General features: G+C 41.7%; 1 protein-coding gene across 7 annotated transcripts in view; it reads right to left on the bottom strand.

Annotated features, from left to right (window-relative positions):
* ARID1B (AT-rich interaction domain 1B) overlaps positions 1 to 20,434 on the bottom strand; it is a 443,861-nt gene that overhangs the window by 81,211 nt on the left and 342,216 nt on the right. For all 7 annotated transcript variants that reach the window (XM_044243328.1, XM_044243320.1, XM_044243293.1 and 4 more), the window contains one exon: positions 12,953 to 13,042. In XM_044243328.1, coding sequence (XP_044099263.1) covers positions 12,953 to 13,042 — 90 coding nt within the window. The remainder of the gene's footprint in view (positions 1 to 12,952; positions 13,043 to 20,434) is intronic.

Below are 20,434 nucleotides of genomic sequence, written 5' to 3' on the forward strand. Positions count from 1 at the left end.
TTGTTCTCTATGAGCTCATTCAAACTTCAAAACCAATGAAGACGTGGAGGCTCACGCAGTATTAAGACACCGTCAACCACAACCTGCAGTGAAGGAACCGACGCAGTGTGTCTGTGGGCCTACCTTATTACACTCGGCTTTGCATACGTGCTGCCTCACAGAACAATTTCCGCCCTTATTATGTGAAATGCACTCTATTAAAAATTTTTTTTCAATTAAAAACTCACTAATGGGAGGCACGGCTTGAAAACAAAGTGCTAGGCTGTGTCCTCTGGTGAGTGTGCGGTTTTCCCAGTGTGCCCGCCAGGCCAGGCGCCTTCGTGCAGCCCGCGGACTCCGGTCCCTCCCGGCCCCCACTCCTGCTTTCTACCACGGCCCTCCTTTGCCTTTCAGAAAAGTGGGCACTTTAGTATGCTCAGAGGGCACCAGGTGTGTGAGCTGAGATGGAGCAGGCACCACACTGCCACCATTCTGGGGCGATGGGCCTGTTGCTGCCCCAAACCGTGAGCGCTGCAGCTCACGTTCTCTCCACATCTGCCTCCTCACCCCATGCGAGGGCCTGGGCGCAGAGCTGGAACCAGATACTCGTTTTTAATGACTAAGACAATATCTTCATCCGGAGCCCTGTTTACTTTCACCTTACAAAAAGACCTTCGTCAACGTGGTGGCCTGGTTCCTCAGTTCACAGCACTCTTGAGGAACCGTTTCCAGGGAAAGGGAGACGGCTTTCCGAGGAAGGCACGGTTGACAGCGAAGACCCCCCCAGCAGAAAGCACGCGGATTCTCCCTCCTTTATTCTAAAGGCATACTCTCGGCCAAATGCCTCCACTTGGTCCATCTCCACTGTCACTGCCAAGACAACCTGTGGCTTCACCACTGGCAGTCAGGGGACTTCAAGCCAGTTAGTTAACATTGGAGCCCCCTTCCTTTCCTGCAACATGTGCGTGCAAGCGAGTTCTCCATCCGGAGATGAAAGGAGGAAATGTTTTGGGCACCGTGCAGCTCAGGGCCTGCACACAGAGCAGAAGCTCCGGAAGGGAGAGCTGTTACTGTTCATATTATTTTTAAGACAACCCACCATTTATTTCCTGTCTGTGTGACTCCCAAGTTTCTAAACTAGCTTCCCTGTGCCAGGCTCCCCTACAAACCATCCGTCGCAGTGAAGCCAGAAAGTGCTGCAAGTCCCTGGACTGTGGTGAATTGGCCAAGGTGACAAATGCCATGCCCTGTGAGCCTCCTGGCAAACAGCCTGATGCCCTTTCCCATGTAGCGCACGCTCGGTGTCCTCCTGCTGGGCCTGCCTGCTCTACGCCTCCTCCGTCAGAGCCAGTTACTGCTGGCTGCCAGCTTGCCTCAGCCGGTTGACTATCCAGAAAGCACTGCCCTTTTCCAGAGAGCTAGTTCCAGATACAATTGGCCTGCCATGTTATTGGGCTCTGAAAAGCTAGGCTTGTCAGTTTTAGGCCACTCAACCAACAGCTACAATACTGATTAGCTCTGAGTGGCACAGGACTCTGCGCACATCCTTCCTGATCTGGCAGATTCCCCAGAGTTTGCCCACTGAAATGAGAGAGACAGAGAGAGACAGAAAGAGAGAAGTATCAAGACTCCTGTCAAGGGCCTGAATTGACTCTGGGGGTAAAGAGCAAGGATCTTGACCTTTATTGACCACTGGATTACAAGCACCACTGACCAAAGACTAGCGTGATGAACATTTATGCAATGGACGAATCAGCCCATTGGTGTGTGTGTGTGCACACGCGGGCAGGTGGTTGAAGAAGATTTTCTTTCTGCTTATAAGGAAGACCACTCAAGACCTTGAGCCACAGGAAGGAGAGCTTGCTCTCTGGCTGGGGCCTTGTCATGGAGCTCTGGAGCTCGCGAGAGAAAAGCCTGATCCTAGCCAGGCTTGTTTCCACCATCTACTAAGATGCTAAAAACTTGCCCTAATGTTTATTCTAAAGGCATACTCTGTTAATTTAGATACTTAATTACTATTTGATAATTTTTTGAATGTGATATGCTATGTACCCCATCAATTGCTAAAGATAGGAATGGCGGGTGGGTTGCCGGAATCTTACGGGGATCACTCAGTGTGCACGTTTAGGACTGCTTCCTTTAGCGTCATTTTTCTACAGATATTTTTGTTAGTATCAATGGAAAATTCCAAGACAATCTACTCTTATTTCATGGCAATGCAGGTGATGTTAAGTCTAGGAAAAATGCTACGGATGTCTAAAATAAAGACCCAATATTAGAGACTAAGCCAGCGAGACATTTTTTTTTCCTTTCACAAAACAAAAAAACAAACAAAAAAACCCCCTCAATGTCATCTTAGAAAATTGATCTAATTAAGAAGTAGCATTTCTAAAATCTTTCTTTTTATTATTATTAGATTAAGAGAGTTTTTAGGACCTTTCGAGTATCTCCTTCAGCACTGTAATATTTGTGGTTTATTAAGTGGATATTTTTCCTGGTTTTAAAAAAGTTAAAGAATTCTCTTATTTGGAAAAAAGAAATCTGTTTTGTAGGGAAGATTCAGTGTTACTATCTAAACTTAGCATATTAAAAAAATTAAAAGAAACTGATTTCCACAACCATTATAAACAAACCACATTTTCCATATAAGAGATGAAGTGAACAGACTATTTTTTATGATGTAGGAAGGAGGAAAAACTTCATTGGGACAAAACAGAGATATCTTTAGAAGGACTTCAAAAATAGAATGAAATTATATTTAGGATAAAAAGTAAAGCGGCCAGAAGGCGTATTTGGGGGAGATGAGATAGGGGAAAATAGAGTGGAGAGCTCCCCGAATCCAAGCAGGCAATGGCAGTTTGTCAGAACTCCAGAACAGTCACTGAGGGGTTCCAGGGTCATCTAATGGAAATGCATCCCTAAGTCGAGGGGTATATAAAACCGATTTAGAAACAAATTCATAGTCAAGCAAAAGTGGGAAATTTCAGGCTATTAAATTGGGCGGCATTTTGACATGGGGCTAAGCCTCCCACTGACATTCCTGTCCTCTTCAGGCAGCAGGACAAATTCTTCAACAGTAATAAGAGATTTTAAATCCTGCTGGAAAACATGGAGTCAAACACAAAGTCCAAATCACAGTTCATCCTCCCCATGAAAAAAAAAACAGCAAAGGCAGAGTGAGAGCACCCAGGCTAACGCAGGGGAAAGCAAGAGAGCACAGGACCAATTACACAAAAATGGGATTTCTTTATCCTCTTCAGCCAGCAGTGAGCTCCGGCCCCATGAGGGCACCAGCAAAACACCCAAGGTTCTACAAGCCACTGGAAAGCAAAACACATTTTTCCTTTGGCACATGGACAATTTGTTTTCACGTTGGCATCTGTTAAAAATTCACAGAACTGCCCTGTTTCTTCAAGCCAGTTCAATAGAAGATGTCTCCCCACATGTGTGAAATAATGGTCACACGCTGTACCACCTTAGTAGAGCATCTCCCGACTGTAAAGACAAAGCGATTTCTCATCCCAAATAGGTGTCACCTTCCCACTTGGAGAGAAAAATAGATTTTAAAGAATATTCTTGTTATATTTTAATATCTCCAGTGTTTATTTGCCTGCCTCCTTCTCTTCACAACATGAACTGCTTTGAGGAAGACAGAACTAATGACCCGTTCAAGGCTGTCACCCAGGCCCCCCAGTGCTCTCCCAGCTGTGCGGTAAGGTTAACTGGCAGAATCCGTCCCTCTTCCTTCTTGGCCACTGCAGCATCCTATAGCCCAGCATCTAAGTTCTCCCCATCCACCCCCACAGAACCCTCTCGGCTACTGACATCATCTATCAACGGGCAAAGGAGAGTCAGGGGAAGAATCAGACTGATTACCCAAATGGTAGATTGGGGCAATATATCTGGCCTTTCCTTACACAATCTTTTGAGTGTTAGCTGCGAAAGTCCACTTTGGTGCAGAGAGCAAAGACAATTTTATGTGTGTTACTAGGTGCTGGAAGAAGCAAAGAAACTGCTTTTTAAGGCTTTCACAACTCACGTTCCCCTCCGAATCACCTGTGCCCGATGCTTATGTTTATTATTAGTATTTGCACAGGGCTTTGCAATTGATATTCTTTATTTTTCATTTTTCTCTTTCTTTCCCCTCCGCCTTAGGGAGGGAGGGAGGGGCGAGGTAGAGAGAGAGAGAGAGAGAATCTTAAACGGGCTCCACGCTGAGCATGAAGCCTGACCTCACAACCCTGAGATTATGACTTGAGCCAAAATCAAGTCAGTTGCTCAACCGACTGAGCCACCCAGGCGCCCCGGGCTTCCCAGTTTATAACCTTCAGATACAAGGTTGCATTTGATACATGCAACAAATCCAAAGGACACTGATTCTCACCTTACATATGGAGGAAGCAGAGGTTTAATTAATTGTCCAAGGTCACAAAACTAATTAGTGGTAAAGCCTGCACCTACACCCAGGTTTTTGGGTTCCAAACTCCCTGAAGATTAAAATGAGAAAAAGCATATACTGCACGAGCACTGCAGGTAGGAGACTGAACAAGGCCATGGGTCCTTACCACCACAGATCTCTGGTGAGGGAAGGTTCCGCTGATAATCCTGGCCATGGGTCCTGAGCACAGCCAGGCTCACGGGGGGGTGCCTGGCTGTGGGGTGCCACTGTGACAGGTAATGCTTCGTTCATTTGTTCATGTAGCAAATATGGACTAAAAATCCTACTAGGCGCCAGGCTATGGAGGCCTGAAGGATCAGTAAAGATGGGCGGGGGTGGGGGGCATGCAGGGTGGGGTTGGGGTCAAGGTGTGAGTGGCAAAAATAACAGAGAAGAGTTTATATAAAGATCCTAAAAGAGGTTTGGTTGGCTGGAGATGAGAGGCAGCGGGGTGATGAGAGCGAGGCCAGAAAGGGAGGCTGGCATGGGGTAAGAAAGAGCCTCGTAACCAAACACCTCAGTGTGGCCTCCCTCCCAGGCAAAGGGGTGGGGGTGGGGGGTTCCTGGGCTATAGGGAATCCTATAATCTAACCAGCTGCCTAGAAAGACCGTTCTGGACTCAGGGAAAGGGGACTGGAAGGGAACCCAGCTGAGACAGGAGGCTGCTGAAGGCACCAACCTAGCCTGGGGTGGGGAGCGACCTAGGAAGAGGGAGGGCATGGCACACATTGCAGGGTAGAGTTCATGGAACATGATGACTACTGGGGGGCAAATGGGAGAGAAAATGGCATCAACGATGCCTGCTAACTTTCTGGCTTGGGAAACTAGGCAGATAATGGTCTTTCCCGGAGGTACAGACCCATAAGGCACAGGAGAAAACATGTTATTATAAAGAACTGCATGTAATACACAATGTGGAGTTTACCCAAGATCCAGATGTCCTCAAATACTTTCAGTGAAGAAGAATGAGCCAACTTACAAATGGGGGTTAACTATTAAAAGCAAGCATTAACTGGTAATTCAAAAAAATAATTGCATACAGCAAAATGACAAAACTATGCATCTTTGATATTCTAAAATTTTAGACTGATGATTCCTCAGGGAATGTGATCAACTATTTTTGTAGGTGATACTTGTTTTCCCAGTTTTTTGGTGAGCAGATCTCTAGATCGCAGACTTGAGAGGAATGGAACGATAACCTTGATACAAGCCTTATGCTGTTCTTTCCTTCACTAGCCTAGTTTTGGCTGGGTCCACAATCCAGCCCAGAGGCAGAGCTCTGAGGGCGAGAAAATTACAAACCGCTTCCTAGATACTCTCTCTTGTATATGACCTCATGTTTGACTTTATTTTCGTCTGTCACAGATTATAAAAAAAGCGGTCCTCAATTAAGAGCAGAGGCTGAACTAACTGCATCTGGGGGTGGGGGAAGATGATCACTAATGCTTTATATGTTGATCTACTAGACTTACACAGCAATACGTATGGAAAGTGAAACATTTTCTCTTTTTGGTAACAGCCTTGCCCTGAAAGGCAACACCATTTTTTCTTTGCTGTGGTCACCAATGGTAAAAACACCTTCATATACAAGGTAGTTAGAAAGGTCAAGTAAGAGAATACTTTCTGATAACCAACATAACCCATGGAAACATTTCAGAATGTGCAAAATTTACTGTCCTATTAAAACTGAGAATGCAACAGAGAGAGGAACCAAATGGTTTCTGTGGTTTGAGAAATAAACAAACAAAAATCTTCAATCCTGCTTCCAACTCCTTAACAATCATCTTGGTGGTTTCCATTTTTGAGCTAACTTGTTCATCTGTTCTTGAAAATTAAGAAGTTAGGTCAATTAAGATATTCAAAATAATTTAAAATATTTCAAAACTAATTGTGATGTAAATATTGCCATGAAACCAGCTAGCAGCATTAAAAACTTTTCAAAATTTTTACTTATTTCCATTTAAATATTCTCAAGATATAAAGAGCCTGCTTATGGTAAGGTGGTGGTGGAGGTGGGGGTGGGGAAATGGCCTCTTGGCAGCTCATTTAAGCCAGGCTCCAAGTGGGAGGACTCCAGCTCAGCCTGATGTCAGGTCTGTAGTTACAGAACTACATCTGGGAAGGATGGGGAGCAGAACTGGTAGCTGTCATCTGGTGCAGGGTCAAAATGCACACCACATCTTAAGAGAGACAGCCTACATCACGCAAATGACCTATCATGGTCAAACTGAAACAATATTTATTAATATGGAAAGATCTCCTAATTTAAGGACACAACATATTTTGTTCTTCGGTTGTTCTGTGCTCTGAAACCACCTGAAACTTCTGAACTGGCATGAAGGTTGCACTATCTTTTGTTGTCCAGCTCAATCTTTGCTGAACATCTATCATGCATGAGGCTCTGCTGTAGACACGGGGATAGAGTCTAAACAAGATTCAGTTCTGGCCCTCAAGAGCTCAGTCTCATTTATAGTTAAGAGACTCAATTTATTTTAAGGGATCTCTTTTCTTGCCCTTGGCATTAAAAAGTAAGAAAGATTTGCCCTAAGCAAACAGAATGTGCTAGAAATCTGATGAAGAATTCTATTTGGACTTGAGACAGAAGGTAATGTAGGCCACTAAGGAGTGAGGGTAAAATTATACCAAGACAGTTAACATTTGGGATTAATAAAAGAAGAAGAAAACAGGAGAATAATGAAGACATATTCTATTTAAGCTACACAAAATAGGTATGTTTGAGGGGCCCCTGGGTGGCTCAGTGGGTTAAGCCTCTGCCTTTAGCTCAGGTGATGAGCTCAGGGTCCTGGGATCAAGTCCCACATCAGGCTCTCTGCTCAGCAGGGAGCCTGCTCCCCCCCCCCCGCCTCCCGCTCTGCCTACTTGTGATCTCTCTCTCTCTCTCTCTCTCTCTCGGTCAAATAAATAAATAAATAAATAAGATCTTAAAAAAAAAAAAAAAGAATTAGTTCCTTGTTAAAAAAAAATAGGTATGTTTGAAACCTCATACTTGGGTTGTACACAAATTCCGATTCACCTTTTCAGGATGGGCACACAAGAACGACATCTAATTGTCCAATCCCACCTCTGTGCCACACACTTCCTGGTTAACGGCACTATTCATATTCATAAACATGGAGGTACAGATAGAATATGACTGTGAAGATCAGATTCCAAAGACGGCAATTTTGGGACTCTTTAAACACGCAGAGGGGTCAGGGACAGAGTTTGGCTGGATTTTGTTATTTTCTCCTTGTCAGCTGTCCTTGTGAACTAGAGAGTAAACCCAGCACTAGTCTGGCTTGCCTGATCTGCCATCACCGGTACCAGTGAAAGCCAATTCTCCGTCAGGTGGAGCAAAGCCCGTGCGCTTTGACTACGACTCTGTTTCAACCGTAAAGAGAGAAGAAAGGTTGTCACGTAGGTGGACAAGGATGTGGGCGTGCGAGGGTGGGGTGGCCAGGGGGAGGGTGCTATTCAGTAATTCTGGAAGATTTCACCCAGGATACCGTCGGCACAGATCTGACGGTCACAGAATGGTGCCACAGAGCCGCCTCCAGAGACAGAATACATCTCCCGGCACATCACAGTCCTGCAGAAGCATCAACTCTGCTCGCAATCCGTGTCCAAAAGGGAAAGTTCGGAGTGGTTCTGCTTTTGGCATATCTCAAGGACTAATTAAATCCTCCTCGCTACCGTCTAATTATTCAAATGCTATGGGATTACACTGAGGAAGTCCCTGCTGGCGTGCCAGATGAAAAGGGTTAAATCACCTACGTTAATTCTGAGAATCCAGATCTAGTTCAGACCTTCAGAAAACCACCAGTGTTACCATGAATATTTAACTAGACACCACTGTGAAAATTAAAAGGGAATTCAATTAAAAGGTTTTCAAAAAATTAATTCTGACCTCTCTACATCTGTCCAAATAAATAAGCCTTCTTGAAACGTTTTCACCTAATTGCTAATCCAATAACTAGAAGGGCATTTGCTAGTTTCATTAAGCTTAACATTTTATGGGGGTTAAAAATGCAATCATTTTAATGTTAATAATAATTATACTTATTTATCTACTCAGATGACTGAGTAGATATCCCTCCAAGCCCTCTCAGAAAACAGGGCAACACAATACAAGCCATTTCCTACTGTTATCTCTTCAAATTTTAAGATATACAAGTTGAAGATTATACAAGAAGGATAAAACTAACCTAAACTCAGCTACGATTTTCTCGTAACATTTATTTTAGTATTTCAGCGTTATCCGGACACTTCCTCCAACGTCTCAGGTGGCGTGATTTACACTGCTTGATTTTTTGGTGAAGGGCTTGAGCAGCAATTCTGCATTTTGTTATGTGAGGACTACCTAGACAAGATTTAAGATAAAACTCACTGGTGAATGTGTTACAGAAGACTGAACTGAAGTCTTGACCTTTCTTCTTTTAAATTTTATCAATAATGAAGCAGGTAAGACCAAAGAACTTAAAGTCCGTTTCTTTACTGAGTTACCGGGAGGTTCTAACACCACGTCAAGGCAAACAGGAGCGTGCTGAGCCGGGTGCTGTATGGGGAGCAGACCAGCGTGCGGAGACAGCACCACAGGACAGTAAAGAGACCAGTCAATACCTAAAATGTTTTCCTTCTTTTTGTACCTGCGAACTACAGCCCATATCCTTATTTCCTTGCATGTACACTCTTCATGAATATATAGAACTGAAGAAATTCAGTCATGTTGGCTTACGTACGGTGTGGGGAAATGGATCTGTGACTGATTACCTTAGACAAACTTGACCTCAGAACCACCAGATAGGAGGGCACTGCAGGGCTGCTGGATCTGGGCAGCACGCTGACTCCACAACCGACTCGGCAAAGCTCTGGGAAGAGCTTTGATCCTAGGACAGTTTGAGGTTTGCAAAATTCTCTACAGAGTATAGTTTATTAATACATCTTCTTCCTCAAAAGGAATCCAAGGACCAAGTAGCAAGGAACAATGGGCAGGGCATGAGCTCAGCTTCCCGAGCCTGGAGGGAGCCAGGCTTACCGGGAGAGTTATCAGCACTGCTGTCCTTCCTGAGGACTCTGGGAAACACCCAGAATACCACACTGCCGAAAAGAAGCAGGCTGCATCTGTCTCCAGGCAAGAGTGTTTCTAGATTCTTTGCTATTAAAGAAAATCTATCCCCTGTAGATACATGAAAGAAGATGTGCGTAACTGGAGTCTTACTCTCTTATCTTAATCTTACTTCTTAAAACAAAGTAAGTGTAAAAGGAATTGATCGACTTGGTTATTTTAGTACTCAGCAGTGTGGGAGCTATGTTCCTGTCTAGCAAGTTGAGAGAAAATACGTTTTTTAAAAACGATGCTAACTCATTAATATACTTCTTTCCTCTCTATTTCCTCACTTCCATCAATAGGAGTAGGGGGCTATATCAATTGTAAAGGTATAAATGGAGTTAAATTACTTTTCAATACATGGGAGTCAACACTGGGGAATTTTTGAGCAAGTGTTTTCTCAAATCTACTTTGTACTATAGTTTCTCAAATCTACTTTGTACACTCTTGGTACATACCCACTGACAAAACAGACAAGGAAAATGTTACATTTTATCAAAGCATTATAATGACTGTGCTATTTGCCATTGAGACACCTGATCAAGTATCATCAAGAACTAACATTTCTTCCTTGATTTTAACAAATAATAAAGCCATTAAAAAAAAATCATTGCTATCCAATTTTGGAGGAAAGTTAACCATGAATGGCAAAGTATCTTTTTTTTTTTTTTTTTTTGGTAAAGATTTTACTTATTTAAGAGAAAGAGAGAGAGGAAGAGAATGAGTGGGAAGCAGAGAGGGAGAGGAGGAAGCAGAGAGGGAGAGGGAAAAGCAGACTCCCTGCTGAGCAGGGAGCCAGACATGGGGCTCGATCCTAGGACCCAGGGATCATGACTTGGGCCGAAGGCAGATACTTAACCGACTGAGCGCCCCATGGCAAAGCATCATTTACCACCTATTTGGAAATACGAGGTCTTCCCATTTAGGGGACGTCCAACCAACAGAAGGCACACAAGGGACACACATAACGTCTTTAGCAGCCTTTCAGAGAAAGCCTGGGGAACATGTTCATTAAAATCAATTCAGATTTAGCAAGTTATAAAATTTATATTTGCTATTTGAAGGAAATGGTTATTATAACTATCCAGATTGTTAAGTATCCATTACCAATTACCAAAACCACACTACATACACTGAAGATAATCAGAGGGAAAAAAAATAACAAACACATTCAACCAATTGTTTTATATAGTGACACCAGAAGAAAACTCTGAATTTTCTTGCTAATGTATTTAAGTTAAAATTTTAGCAAAGGGAGAGGGAAAGGGAGTCTGAAGCAGACTCCATACTGAGCGCAGGGTCTGACGCAGGGCCTAGATCCCCACCTGAGCCCAAACCCAGCGTCGGACGCTTAGCCGACAGCACCACCCAGGTGCCCGTTTAAGTCAGAAATTTGACTGTGTTTCCTCATTGTGGCACCACGATTCACATTTGGCTTTCTACATTTTCAAGTTCTTAAGGGCGTTATCAGTTGGAAGAGGCTGGGGGACATGTTGCTGGATGATCTAGAAGGCGTTTCTCTCTTTTAGTTCTTCGCAATAAAGGTCAGAATGGTAGGACTTTCGAATAAGGATCCTCTTACCCTTGAACGCTTGCCAAAGAAGCGGCCTCTCCCGGTGGGGACTGGGGCTACGGGGTTATGGTGAGGGTTAAGGGAAATGACAAATATCTTCATCTTAGCTCTGGGTCTGGCCTGAGCAGGTTTTCAGTGCAGGATAATTTCTCTCATCCTTTATTTTCTCCACTTCCCTGACCTGGCAGCACAACGGAGGTGCAACCCAAGGCCAAGTAAAGGAGTTTAGAGAGAAGTCCCCCGTGCGTGGTGCTAGCATGCTCTCCATGAACTTCCAGATGACCAGAGACCCGAGGAATTAATACAGAAGAGAGATGTGAGGCAGAAGACTGATTTGCAGGAGGATACAGTGGAAAGTTCCAAGAAAGAAACGCACATACGACACAATTATTAGAACATATTATAGTATCATTATAAGGCAGTGGTTCTCAAAGTATGGTCCTCAGATCAGCAGCATCAGCAATAGCTGGGGACTTGCCCAAAGTGCAATTTTAAATGGCCCATCACAAGCCACTGAGCCAGAAATCTGGTGGTGTGTGGCCCAGAAATCGCTTCTAACCAGTTCTCTAGGTAATTCTCATACACCTTGAAGTTTGAAAACCATTAGCTATCCCATCATTAGGTCATGCTACAGTATCTCAATAAGGGAATTCATGTGTTAGCTATACATTAAATTATAATAAAAAAAGTTAAATATGTAGCGGTAGTAGAAAATAAAAATTTCATTTTATTCCTACTAAAAATTCATTTCAACACCAACGATGTATAGCTAGGACTAATCCATCTTTTCACTGGCATTACTTTCTAAAGCACAAGGTGCTGAGTTAAACATGTAAAATAACTGAAACCTTTTAATTCCAATTAGAAGCAAATCGTCATCTGTACAACTCATACAGGAATAATTATAAACGTGGGGGGTCGGGAACCTTTAAATAGCAGCTCCCAAGCTAGCCACTTCTGTCTTTTGGGTGGGCGTGAGGGAGAACGCAAGTGACATACTCCATGGGCGGACTGGGTGAGCCCTGACTCACAGGCAGTGGGAAGTGGCCGGCACAGCCCCACATGGTGCAGTAGGCGTGGAAAGCCTGGTCTACAAAAATCACCACCAACAAAAGTAGCTTTACTACAGAAGGAGAGAAAGGAGACAGAGATAAATAAATGAAGGCCAAAGGCCGTAACCAATGCAGTCATAAGCAGGGTCAATGTGTACAACCGAGCTGAAGATCAGAGTCTGCCTACGGGGTGGGCCACATGGCCAAGAGCTTCAGGAAGAGCCCGTGTTCTTTCTTCTGGCTGTGGCCCTCGAGAGCCTCCAACAGTGAGGAGGTCCTCTGGGAGCTCTCTGGTCCTCAGTTTCTTGAGTTTAAGTGGTGGTGACTGAACTCGACAAGCTCTCGGGCTGGCTCTAGTTCTAAGCTACGACAATTGTACAATATAAGGTCTTACGCTGCGTTTAAATTTTTACTGTCTAAGCATCCTGGGATAAATAATTGGTCAAAACAGTTAAACATACACGCACTCTAACATTTTACTTCATTAGGACCGATATCCAAATCGCACTGGGAACAGTCCCTTTGGCCCAGCTAGAACAAGTGTCAGGTTACGGTCATGTACAAACTGCGCTTCACGGTGTTACGCGGACACACATGCTCCTTGGGTCTTGAACTGCGCTTGGTAAAACTTCACCTGATCTGCAAGAAAGCAGCCTTCTCTTCCATGGTTGTTTTATGTATGTTCTTTTTTTGTTCATCTGACGAAGAAACATTATCTCTAAGAAGATGCACAGCTGACCAGATTCGTGTAAGCCTTATATACTCAAAACACAAAGATATACAGACATGAACTGAAGACTGACCTCTTTCCTGTGACATTGGTGACTGGCTCAAGGCAGGATGGGGGCTGGATTCTGACTGGCTCCCGGGTGGCTGAGGAGGCATCTGACTGCCTGGAAAACACAGGAAGGGAAGTGGGGATGGGGAACCCTCTACATTAATATTGCAATTGTGCAAAACCAAGACACAGTCACATTTATTTAAATTTAACGATTACAGAAGGTATGGCCCCGTATAGAAAAAGCCATGGCTCCCAAAGCAGGCTACATCGTCCCTTTCTGGTAAAACGAAGAAGAAACATGGAAAATCAGACTCAGCAAATGACCTCCTGATAAGTTTCATTTCTTCCTGAAGGAGTTCCCAAGCTCACAAATAAATAAGCAGCAGAAATCTGACACAGACTTTAATGCAGCTAATAAAATCCGAGGCTAATGAACTAAATTCCCCCCTCCTGAGTTTGAACTGATTTCTAAGTGGCCATGCATGCACAGTGGCCAAAAATTTTTTTGTTGGTAAATATTTATTTGATGTAGAAATATCAACCAATTTCTAAAAAAAACCCCTTTAATCAGAGATTTAATACAAACACAATAGACTTTGGTGAAAAAAAAAAAAAAACAGAACATACTACTAAAAAATCTACATTTTATATATATTAGCACTAAAGAGGAAGTATTATTCTGCACCTTTTTTGATCTTTATTGCTAATAAAGCAACAGCATCTATTAACATCTATTTGATTTCCGTTAATTTAATGTGTGCTCAGTGTGTCTCTTCAAACTATAATGTAAGCTCCTTGAGACAGGAATCATGTCTTTTACTCCTTTAATCCCTCCATTAGCATAACAAATATTAATAAAACTTTGTTATTTAATGGCCCTTAATCTGAGCATATGAATTACGCTCAGTATAAGTATAAAGATACTTGTTATTTTTATTAAGTAAAGGGAGGCAATGAATCATGTGAAGGTAGGAGACAAGATTTTGAAATTTAAGAATCATCAGAGGTACGTGATAACTCACTTTCTGGCTCAGAGGATTAGATGCATTTTGACTAAAAATATTGAAGAGGGCAGCTGAATTTAGCCCAGTCCTCAAGGTGCTAGCTCTCGTGGCATAAAGAGCTTGCTGTTTTATCTTCTCAACTTCTCCTTTGCTAAAATAAACTGAAAGACTGAAATAGACGCACATACATAGCGACATGTACATACATGTGCACGTGCATGCATACGTGCAGGCACGTACCGGTCTCCCCACATCACCCCCTGGTACTACAGCCGATGATCATGCTAGGTCAAGCTACCTGCTGACATCACAGCACCCACTTCTCTACGGTTCTGTGTACTGCCACAAGAACCACCGCTGAGTAGAGAAGGAAATGAATGGATTGAAGATCACCACCAATTCTGCCCGGTGAAGGTCATGCTGCAGAGCCTGGGGTTTTACGCTGAACCACCCTCTCCTCTTTCTAACCAACGGCATCTCTGCAAGGCCAGGCGGCCTGACTCCAGCCCAGGAAGAGCGCGGTCCCCAGAGTCTCTCAGGACTGTCACTCATTACTGATTCTAGTAACGGCTGTATCTGTGGCAGCCAGAGAGGCCGGAAAATGATTTTCCATTTAGATAATACACACCTCGTTGTCAAAATGGAACTATTAAAAAAAATCCCAAATTGTTTTTGGGAGTTTAGACTTCTCACTTTCAGAAAAGAATGTATGTAAGACCTGTGGATATATTTCTGAGTGCTCCGGGGTTCAAATGCCCTTCTCACTCTCAGATACAGTGAGAACCAAGACCTGAATGGACAGGCGCTGTGAGACCACCAGGAGTAGCTCTGAACTCACAGCCACGCCTAGTGTCTAAAAATCCGAGACAAACAGTCCGGTCTCTCTTCAGCCATTCATTTTACTCCTAGGCATTTGCAATAAATTTGTGTGAGCACCAAATAATTAAACGGAAAGTAAAAAAACAACATTCTGGATGAAAACAATTTCAAGCGTGAACACTGGTCATCAACGTGGCTATAGACACACAAAAGTTGCTGTGTCTACTCAGGGTCAAGTGCTTCCTATGAAATGCCCTCAGGCTCCCAATCTGCAGCCCATTTAGAAATGAAAAGCACTCTGCAGCCAAATCCTGACTTTTTAAAATGTCACCGGGGAATCAGCTGCACTAAGACCGTAAGTGCTTACATTATAGTGATTGTTTCTGTATGACAGACCGAATTCATAGACTCATGACAGCAAAACAAACAGTAGTTCTGCGTTAATACAGGACACTACCGCTTACGCTATGCACGCCCAAGGCGCTGCTCTCATGTACAATATATCAAGTAAAAGTAAAGAAAGGCTGTAAGAAACCCATCTCATGAATTCATAAAACACTGCCACATCCAACAGCACTATGCCTGTCTGCTGCAATTCTAAGACAGATAGATATCTCTTTACGGCAATGAGAAATTTATTACTAAATCCATCCTTTAAAGAAATAAACAAGAGCCTTTTCGTGGTAAAGACAGATTTGAGCAAACTGCTTTAAGTTCCCCACGTGCTTTTACCCCCTATCTTTCCACCAGAAGTTTCACAGTTACTAAGAAAGAGCTTCACCCTCTGAAGGCACAGGTAGAAGCACAGTCACAGCCGGTGATGAATCAGAAAATAAATCTGAGAAATATAATACAGGATTAGTTTGTGTCCCTGGTCCACATAAAGAAGATAATTCAGAGCCTCTGAACCAAATGAATTAAGTAAATACCCTCAAAATCATAGATTTTTATAGGACATATGTTTCTTATAAGTAAAACCTTTTAAACAAAATTTGGTAAGTATTTTTAAAAGAGAATATTGCCATGCATAGTGAACAAACAAACTTTATGGGAAGGCTTTAACATTAAGTCAGAGATTTTAAAGAAAGCCATTTTCCCCTGGTCTATAATGATGCGAACATAATGGAAAAAAATTACAACTGGAAAAAACTATGCTGAGTTAGAATAAATCCCACCACTTCATGGCTATGTATTCATTCTCCAATGACCATATATACGATATCGTACAAAATCCTGGTGCAACAGAATGAAAATGAAGCATCAGTAAGTCACCTGAATCTCTGCTGTTGCCAACTTAAAACTCTCAGAAGTCTGCAGCATGATTTTTTAAAAGAAATTTTAATTTTACACTTACTGAAGTTACAACATGAGTATAACGAACTCCTATAAATCCCTTAGCTCACCTACCTCCCCTAGTGTTCACGTCTTACACAATCATAATATAATTATCTTAAGCACTTAACATGCTACCATACTATTAACTGAAGATCTTACTTGAATTGCGCCATTGTTTTTCTTCCTTCCTTTCTAGCATCTCTCATTGCGTTTATTTCTCCGTAGTCTCCTCTAGCCTATAAAAGACCCTCAGCCTTTCCTTGTGTTTTAGGACCTTGACGCTTTCGGACAGTACGGCTCCTGACATAGACAGGTTTCATTTCTGGTGTTGTTTACTTGGTAAAAGTTGGGTATCTACCAAATCCCTCCAAAATAAAATTACTATTGCGCCCTTTGCAGTTGTGAGTATCTTAGGGAAGATATTTGAGACTATGCAAATCCTCTTTCAAACTTGCCTGCATTCATTTCAGCATCATTAGAGGAGCCCGCTTGTTACGTTTATTACAAAACTGTTTGTAACGATGATCCTTTATTCTCTTCTTTCCTTCTGCATTTATTAATGGAAGTCTATTGTAGGGAAGAACGAGCTCCCCCCCCCACTTTGTTTATGTATTTATAAGACTATTTATTTCTATCCACAAAAACTCATTGTAGAAGACACACTATAGGATTACTTCCAGCAAATCACGTCCTGGTGTAATCCTCACGTCTTGATTGAGGGCAGAACTTGTAACTTGACTTTAACCGAAGGAGGTAACAAAAGGAACGAAATATCACTCCTAAAATTACATTACATGGCAAAATTAAAAAAAAAAATTAAAGGTGTTTTACAGATGTAATTAAAGTCTTTAATTGGCTGGTTTTGAGACAATCAAAAGGGCGATGATGAGCAGACCTGACTTTCAAAGAGGACCCAGGCTTCTCTCAGCAGACCTGTGTTTCCCATGGCCTTAAAGGCCTCACTTCTACAACCACAGACCATCTGACACTCTGCCGCCTTCTGAGGCCCTGAGCAGAGGACCTATTGGGCTCTGCCTGGATGCCTGGCCATGGAAACTGTGAGAAGGTGTATGTCTGTTGTTTTAAGCGTCTAAGTGTGTAGTAATTTGTTCAAACAACAAGAAATGAATACACTCGTTGATATTTATTTTATTCCATGGGTTAAAATCCAACATTGACATTATTTTGTTCCTAGAACTGTTCCAGCATTGGCCATCAGAAGTTCCTTCAAATCCTTAGTTTTTGGAATCGTAAGATACCGCAGGCTCATTTTACATTTTTTCTGACCTAGCCCTGTCATCAAGCACTTCTCCTAGGATTGCTTGATCTTTTTACTGGAAGATCATGTTCACAGCTGAAGATCTGAGCACTAGGTGTGCTCATTATTTCTGGGATGCTATTGCTTCTTGGCCCTCTCGGTGAACAGACGTAGGAAATATACGTATGCACACTAACCCATACGTACATGCGCATCTACATTTCAGTATCTGTGTGTGTCACTGTGGGCTTATGAAAATACCTCTGATTCCAAACCAGAATTGGAGGGTATATTTTAGTCTTCCCTCTTTCCTTATTAAGACTTCTTTTTACAACCCCAATCTCATTACCTAAATCAATACACGAAGTAACTTCAGAATTACACATCTATATCACTGTGAAAAAACAGAGCCATTCATTAGAGGACTTCCTGCCATTTTGCATTCCCTTCACATCTTGACTGGCCCTAATTGTTTTGATATTCAGATGGTATGTGAAATACTTCCATGGTTCCAGAAGTCACCAAGAGATACAGAAAGATGTGTGAGAGAGTCCATCCCCCCTTAATCCTGTTGCCCGGTTTCCATTTCTTCTTCTTTCCACTCCCCTCCCAGCTGCCCTCTATAATCAACAATCTTTTTAAGGTTCTGGTTTATCTTTGCTATATATATTTTTTCATAAATGAAAGGATATCTGTGGATTCTCTTACATTATTTTACTCCCTACTTGAAGGGTAACATCCCACATAGCTTTTGGGCTTTGCTTTTCTTCTTAACAACATATCCTGAAAAGTACTTTCTGTAAGTTTATAACACTTTTCATTTAAGGAATAGGTATAGGGTGTTCCTTTATGTGAATATTCCGTACTTTATGCAACCACTTGCCAAATATGGGCATTTTGGCTGTTTCCAATCTCTTGCATGTGTATTTCTGTACTGTTTGAGATCTACCTTTAGGGTAAATTCCTTGAAGTGGGATTGTTGGGGCAAAAAAATATATCAATTTCTCTCTGCGAAGTTGTGAACCAATTTAAATTCTTACCAGCAATGTCTGAAAGGTCTATCTCTCTGTAACCTAACAAAGTATGTGGTCATTTAAACCATGTCTGTCAGTCTTATATGTGAGAAACAGTATCTGAGATTTTTGAATTTGCCCTCCTGATTCTAAGTGAGTTTGATCACCATCTCATTTTAAGAGATATAAATACCTCTCTTCTGGTTCATTGCTTATTCATGTCTTTCCCACATTTTTCAGTCTGAGTTTTTAATACTTTTGTCTTGTAATTTTTAAGAATTCTTAATATGTCAGGGATAGAATAACCCTTTATGGTACGCGTTGTGACTATTTTCTCCTACTTTGTCAATTGTCTTTGGATTTTATGATGCCTTTTGTAGTGGAAATTTTTTTAAACAAAGGGCCAAATTTATCAATCTTTATTTTTATTGCCTCTAGATTCTGTGTCCTATAGAAAGCTCCTCTCTGTACCAAGGTTAAAGAGGAATTCACCCCAGTTTTCTTCAAGTACACGCATGGTATCATCTTAATCTGCTGGGATTTTATTTTTGTGTGTGATGAAATACAGATCAAATTTTATCTTTTCTGATCAGAGCTTTTAAGATCTACTCTTATAGCACATTTTAATGTCTATTAAGGCTAGCTCCTTAGCCCCTCAACCTATCTTTTCTTTTTCAGTGTTTTCTACCGTTATTTTTTCTATATGAACTTTAGTATCAATTTGTCTATATAAAACAGCTTGTTGATGTTTTTACTGTGATTACAATGATACACTAATTCCAGGAGAATGGATGACTATTGAGTTCATCCTATTCAAGAAGAGGAGAACATCTTTCATTGTTCATGTCTTCTTTACTTTCTTTTAAGTACATAAAAGTTTTTATGTACTTCCAAGTACATAAAAGCTTTGTGTATTTTGTGTTAAATTTATTCCTGAGCATTTAATCTTTGTTGCTACTAATTATAGACAGGATTTTCTCTAACTGTATGTCTTTTAACTGTTTATTGCTTGTGTAGAGGAAGGTCATTGCTTTTATTTTTCATTTTATTTTTTCATCATGATAAGAGCACTCTTTAATCCCCATTTCGGTTTTGCCCATACCCCTACCAACCCACGCTGCAGGAATCATCAGTTTATTCTCTGTAGTTAACAATCTGTTTCTTGGTTCTTAGTTCTCTATTTGGAATCCATCTCTTAGTTCTCTCTTGGAAAAAAGAGAGAACTCCCACACCCCTTGCTCATTTGTTTCTTAAAGTCCACATGACTGAAATCATATGGTTTTGTCTTTCTCTGACTTATTTCACTTAGCATTATACTCTCCAGCTCTCTCCATGTTGCTGCAAATGGCAAGATTTCCTCCTTTTTATGGCTGCATACTATTCCATTGCACATATATGTACTAAATCTTGGGCTGCTTTCATAGCTTGGTTATTGTAAATAATGCTGCTATGAACATAGGGATGCATGTATTCCTTTGAATTCGTGTTTTTGTATTTTGGGTGTAAATATCCAGTAGTGTGATTCTTTGATTGCAGGTAGTTCTATTTTTACTTTTTTTTTTTTAAGGAATCTTCATACTGTTTTCCACAGTGACTGCACCAGTTTGCATTCCCACCAACAGTACATGAGGGGTCTTGTTTCTCCACATCCTCACCAATAACTGTTACTTCCTGCGTTGTTGATTTTAGCCATTCTGACAGGTATGAGATGATATCTCACTATAGTTTGATTTGCATTTCCCTGATGAGTGATGTCAAGCATCTTTTCATGCATCTCTTGGCCATCTGGATGTCTTCTTTGGAGAAAGGTCTGTTCATGTATTCTGCCCATTTTTAATTGTACTATTTATTTTTGGGGTATTGAGTTGTATTAATTCTTTGTATATTTTGAATACTAACCCTTTATCAGGTATGTCATTTCCACGTATCTTCTCCATTTAGTAGGTTGCCTTTTAGTTTTGTTGTTTCCTTTGCTACACACAAAGTTTTTATTCTGATGTAATCCAATAATTTATTTTGCTTTTACTTCCCTTGCTGGAGGAGAAATACTTAGAATGATGTTGCTAACAGTGTTG

Source organism: Neovison vison, chromosome 1 (genome assembly GCF_020171115.1).
Source record: "Neovison vison isolate M4711 chromosome 1, ASM_NN_V1, whole genome shotgun sequence".
In the NCBI taxonomy this organism is placed as follows: Eukaryota; Metazoa; Chordata; class Mammalia; order Carnivora; family Mustelidae; genus Neogale; species Neogale vison.